The following is a 5,407-nucleotide window of genomic DNA, read 5'->3' as shown; positions in this document are numbered from 1 at the left end:
GATAATACAGATGTAATCAATAAGACAAAGGACAGAAGCTCTACTTCAGTAGTCTCAACACAACTGAGATAAAGATACCCCAAATCACCAAACTGAAGGCTTCACAACAGCAGGTCTGGAGATGAAGGTGAGACCTCAGCCACTGCACACCATCTAGACACCACCACACCCACTGCTCTGTGGGTAGCTGTCGTTTAAATACTCTCTCTTCCCATCATCCAGTCATATCAGAGCTATAATTAGTAACATCTTGAGGTGATACTGGTTCTGCGGGGAGAAGGAGAGACACAGGGAGAGAGAGGAACAAAGCTTGGCACAACAACAGATCCTTATGGCTCTGGACATAACACTGGTCACATGGCAAACAAACAAATCCTTTTCATACCAGCAATCTGAACTCAAGAATGTCGTCTGACCCTGTTACATGGAAACAGTTAAATAAAAGACACATATTGTTATTAGAAGAAAGGCACAACAGAGAGAGTATTAATAAAACCCACAAATTAAATACTGTAATTAGAATGGACACCACTATGTAAACATTGCAATTATTGACATTTATTTTAGATATATATGATTTATATAAACTGTATAATTATTTGTGTCCCCTGAATTGTGTAAAAATATCATTAAACTATGGAAACCTTAATTTTTGTTGAACATCTCTGAATGCATATGATGCTGCTAAAAAGAACATTATTTTGTGTATTTGGTGTAATGAAATGTGTTTATGCGGTTTAAGGTTCAAAAAACACATTCTTTTCCACATACTGTACATTATTGTTTCTCCTCTATGCCCCGCCTTTCTGAAACGCATCGATTTTTACAAAGCTCATCGGTCTGAAAAAGCGAGGTGTGCTGTGATTGGCCAGCTATCCAGTGCGTTGTGATTGGCCGAATACCTCAAGCGTGTGACGGTAATGTTACGCCCCTTACCACATTGTGATGATGCCCTGTCAGGCCGGAGTGATGATTCAAAAACATGAAAACCCATTATAAACGAGGCATTCGTTGCATCCAGTGGGGACATAATTATGGATTATAATGACTTGTACTGTCTTTTTACGTGTTGCGTTGCGTTGCATCGCGCCGCGTAAACATAAAACCATGTCTGGATTTGTGATTGGAGAAATGACAAACAGCCCTACTCTACACTGCCCAAAAAAATCGCTTTATATATATAAAATATAAAAACTCTTTAAATATAAAAAACGGACTTACAGTCGTTGAGCCAGAACAGCCGGCATTGTAGTCTACTCTACCAGGATCAGGAAACGGTCCTCCATAAAATGCGCTGCACACATCTGAATATTTGGGTTGAAATGTTCTGGAACAGTGTTGCAAATACAACTTAACCACTGATTTCTAGTCGTGCCCATTTTTGGAAGGCCAAACAAAGTAGTTTCGCTTTCACAATGAAACACAGCGTCACACACGGCGGGATGAGTGAGCAGAGGCCAGGGGATAAAGTGAGGAACGGCCAGCGGGCTGAGTGAGCAGAGGTCGGGGGATAAAGTGAGGAACGGCCGGCGGGCTGAGTGAGCAGAGGCCGGGGGATAAAGTGAGGAGCGTCCGGAGGGCTTGCGCAACCACATGTGACGACCCCGGGCTGGACTCCGCTTCGTTCACGGTGAAAGCCGATCCGGCGATCCACAGCGCAAAGTTGTAGTATTTCCGCAGCAACCAACACAGACCAGCTCCAGGCATGACGAAGCAGATATCGTCCTCTTTTGGAAGGCCAAACAAAGTAGTTTCGGTTTCACAACGAATCAGCGCATTGACAACATGGCGGCAGCAACAATACTACAGCCAGAATAAAAGTTACGCCTTCTTTCTTTGCGTGAACATTTGGGCAGCAAATTATATTCTCCAGTTGTGTGTGTTTCCCCTGAAGCTGATTTTGTTTCTTTTCAACCTCTCTGACTATTTGCATCAGTTTAACATTAATGTCCTTAAGACGTCTGTCCTTGTCTTGAAGTTCTTCATCAAGTTTTTCTTTGTCTTTCTCCAGATCTTTAATCTTTCTATCTCTTTCTTCTAGAAGAGATTTTGTTTCTTCAAGACATTTGGATTTTTCATTCAACTCTGAGAGAAGCATAAGCATAATCCCAGATATGAGATCAAGTTATGCCCATAACAAACACTCATTTTAATATGTATGTGCTTGATCAAATTTCTTACCTGAAACCCTCAACCGTTCTTTCTGCTCCAACATGTCCTCATGTCTTATTTGCTCCTGTCTCAGTGTCTCCAGTAGTTGTTTACTGGTTTCCATCTCTTTGATTGCGCTTTCCAGTAGTTTCTCTTTCTCACTCATCTGTTTGCTCATATTCTCCAGTTCTATGTCTTTCTCCTCAAGCTGATTCTGTTTCTCTTCGATGTATTTAGTCATTTGTAGCAGTTGTTTTTCTATTTGTTGAATTTGTGATTATTTCATATCTAGGTATTTTTCATTTTGTAGGAGACCAGATTTTTCTGTGATTGTTTCTAATTGTTGTAAGACTCTTTCCAAATGTCTCCCTAATGTGTCTTTCCTGATCTATAAAAGACAAAGAAAATAAACTTTAACAACACTCACCTGTCATTAAAGCAGATTCCTCCATTATCAGTCTCCCCCCACTGTGGAAGTATAAAGAAAACATTCTTAAGAGCAGGGGCGGTTCTGGGGGGGTGGGTTTGCCCCGTGTCAACAAGCTGCCCTGCCAGTGTTTTGTTCAGTGCGCTCGCTCGCTGAATGAATTCTGCTCTCTGGCGAATTCTCTCATCATAAGTAACAAAGTGCAGATGTGCATACTGTACGAATGTAAGATATTAATTTCACAGTGTAAACAGCTTCAGTGAATTTAATGGGAGTTTTTGATATTGTTTGAACTTTGGCTAGACTGAAGTCAAAGATAATCTTCTTTGATAATGTAAATGTTCTTTGCTCTCTTTCTGTACAATTAAAGTGTTATATTAGTAACGTACAATGTTTTTATTAAATTCACATTAAATACAAAGTCAGTCATACATTTTATGGCAAGACACCCATCTGGTACTTAAGTAAAAAGAAGGGTTTTTACTATTATGCTACTTTGCCCATCACCCATTATAGATCAATACATAACATAATGTATTAAGGTGCAAAATGCGTTTATTTACACATATTATAAAATCGAGATATTTCATGATATAGTTAACACGTTTGGGAATATTTCGAATAAAAAGGAAAAAATAAATAAAACATAAGCCTATATCAGTTATTCAGTGCTATTGTGGCTGCTGTGTGTCACATGACGCCCCTGACACTACAATAGAAAATGACTTGTCAGATAAATGAAACATGATGAAACATTAATCTGAGTTTAAATGGTTATAGCTTACTTCTAGAGATTGCAGTGATACATGACATATGACTGATCACTGAATGAATAATACTGAAAGTTGGTTAAGATTAATTTTAAAAGTGTGCCCCCTAAAAGCACAAGTGGCCCCTGCCTGAAGAAAGTAGTTCTTAAACCATTTTACCTCATGTAGAGTCAGATGAACTTGTCTACACTGATTCTTTGATGGCTGACTCACAGGTTGGACTCCAGAATCTTTCCTTGCTGAGGGAACAAAACACAATATGAAGCATGAGCGTGTGTTTGATTGAATTTGGTGTAACAGCTGCAGATTTATGATTTAGTTCACTTTTAGTTCACACAGGAGATTATTGAGGACACTGAGCTGATGTTTAGTGGAGTTATGGGATGCTCACCTCTGTAAGAAATTATAGTCTGCCTCGACCAAACTTCCACTCCAAGTAAACTATTCTCCTTTCTCTACAAAGAGCTTAATTATCATAGATAATTACTACACCTCCTTCTTCTACGCTTACTGTTCTTATCTCATCTGTTGTGTCTTCACTGATGACCTGACACAGGTAAACTCCTATGTTTGATTCGCTGAACTCTCTCAGCTTCAAGGACACATTTCCTCTGTCCAGCTCTTCAGTGGACAGGCCTGTTCTGCCCCCATAGCTCCTCCCCTCTGTCACCTGTCTGTTCTTATAGAGACACACACTCACAGTCTGTATTTTTAAGCTATCTGATCTCCATGTCAACAGCACTGATTTCAGGTGACAGGTGGCACGATACAGTGACATCAGACCCCAATTTGACCTCAGCACTCTGAGCTTCATCAGGGACGATAAGATGAAACTTGTCTGTGAAGGAAGAAAAAAACTCATGTACATGATCTAAGTTATGCTACATTTTTGTGAATTAAATAATATTCTGACATGAGACAGAATTATTTTAAGATTTACTGCTGCTGGAAGTTGCCATTATTCTCTACTAAACTGAAAAACATCTGATGAGAAAAATAAATGATTTCTATCTAACCACCCAACATCACCCCATCACAAAATAATTACTTGATATTTCAATACTATCAGCTTTACTGACTTGATAATCAACTAGTAGCAAAATAAATGGATTGTCTGTTTATGACCTGTTTTTGTATTGTACAGTCTTTATCAAGTGGTATAGAATGTACATCATTGTCACAGTAACATAACAGGTCTGACTACTGTTTAGGACAGTATGTTTGTTTATATGAATCATCTCAATCAACAGAATTGTTTTCCCAACTTTTTTGAGTATCCCACTGAAGAATACCTAATTTTAAGACTGTGCCATCTTAAAAGAAGTTCTAAAACATTAAAAACATTTCTAGAGACTGTGTTCTTTTCTATTGTCTTCTATTTTCAACAAAAGAACAATGTGTGAACAGCCCCTTGGTTTGTTGCTCCACTTACCCTTTCTGTCTAAAGTCTCCTGTCTCAGTTGAAGAGCGTGCAGGTTGAAGAAAAACTACAAGTTAGCAGTCTTCGTCTTTCCTGCTGTTGCTTGTGAACACTGTCACACTAGTTCAGCATTCAGATCTCTTTCACTTTTACTGTAAGTACATTTACTTTCACTTGCACACTCATTATGGGAGATTCACTACTTATCTGTTTTTTATCAGGTTGTGTGGATGTCCTTCATGAGAATGAAAGAGGGTTTGTCAGCAAGCTCAAAACTGATTTGGATGCTTATTTAAATCTATTTCTTAGTCCTCAGTTTGCTTGCCTTGTTGGATGTTTTGTGGGATGAACTTGAACAACTTTACCTGATTCTGTGTTTGACTCCTACATCCCTTTTCTACAGTATCCTCCACCCTGCCCAATCCCATTTCTCTCAAAAATAAAGTTTTGTTAAATGAATAGGCCCATGTCTGAGATTTATCATGACCTAAAAATGTGAACATTGGCAAAAATGCAGCAAAGCACATTCCTGCCATTGATTTTAAACCATAAAGTAAAAAAAAAAAGAATCTTGTGTTTCAGCTAATATTTAGATTATGAAGCCCTCTAGGGTTGAAATTGTCACAGTCTGTCACGGAA

At 38.7% G+C, this 5,407-nt stretch overlaps 1 protein-coding gene across 1 annotated transcript; it reads right to left on the bottom strand.

Annotated features, from left to right (window-relative positions):
* Window positions 1-379: 379 nt before the first annotated feature.
* LOC107565430 (putative leucine-rich repeat-containing protein DDB_G0290503) lies at window positions 380-4,307 on the bottom strand. The gene is given in 6 exon segments (XM_016250672.1): window positions 380-417; window positions 1,855-2,085; window positions 2,182-2,539; window positions 3,860-4,027; window positions 4,119-4,186; window positions 4,289-4,307. Coding segments are annotated over 6 exon segments (882 nt in total).
* Between the last annotated feature and the right edge of the window lie 1,100 nt (window positions 4,308-5,407).

The sequence above is a fragment of the Sinocyclocheilus grahami genome, unplaced genomic scaffold, assembly GCF_001515645.1.
Source record: "Sinocyclocheilus grahami isolate Dianchi unplaced genomic scaffold, SAMN03320097.WGS_v1.1 scaffold1001.1, whole genome shotgun sequence".
NCBI lineage: Eukaryota > Metazoa > Chordata > Actinopteri > Cypriniformes > Cyprinidae > Sinocyclocheilus > Sinocyclocheilus grahami.
This window is presented reverse-complemented; position numbering and strand designations above follow the sequence as displayed.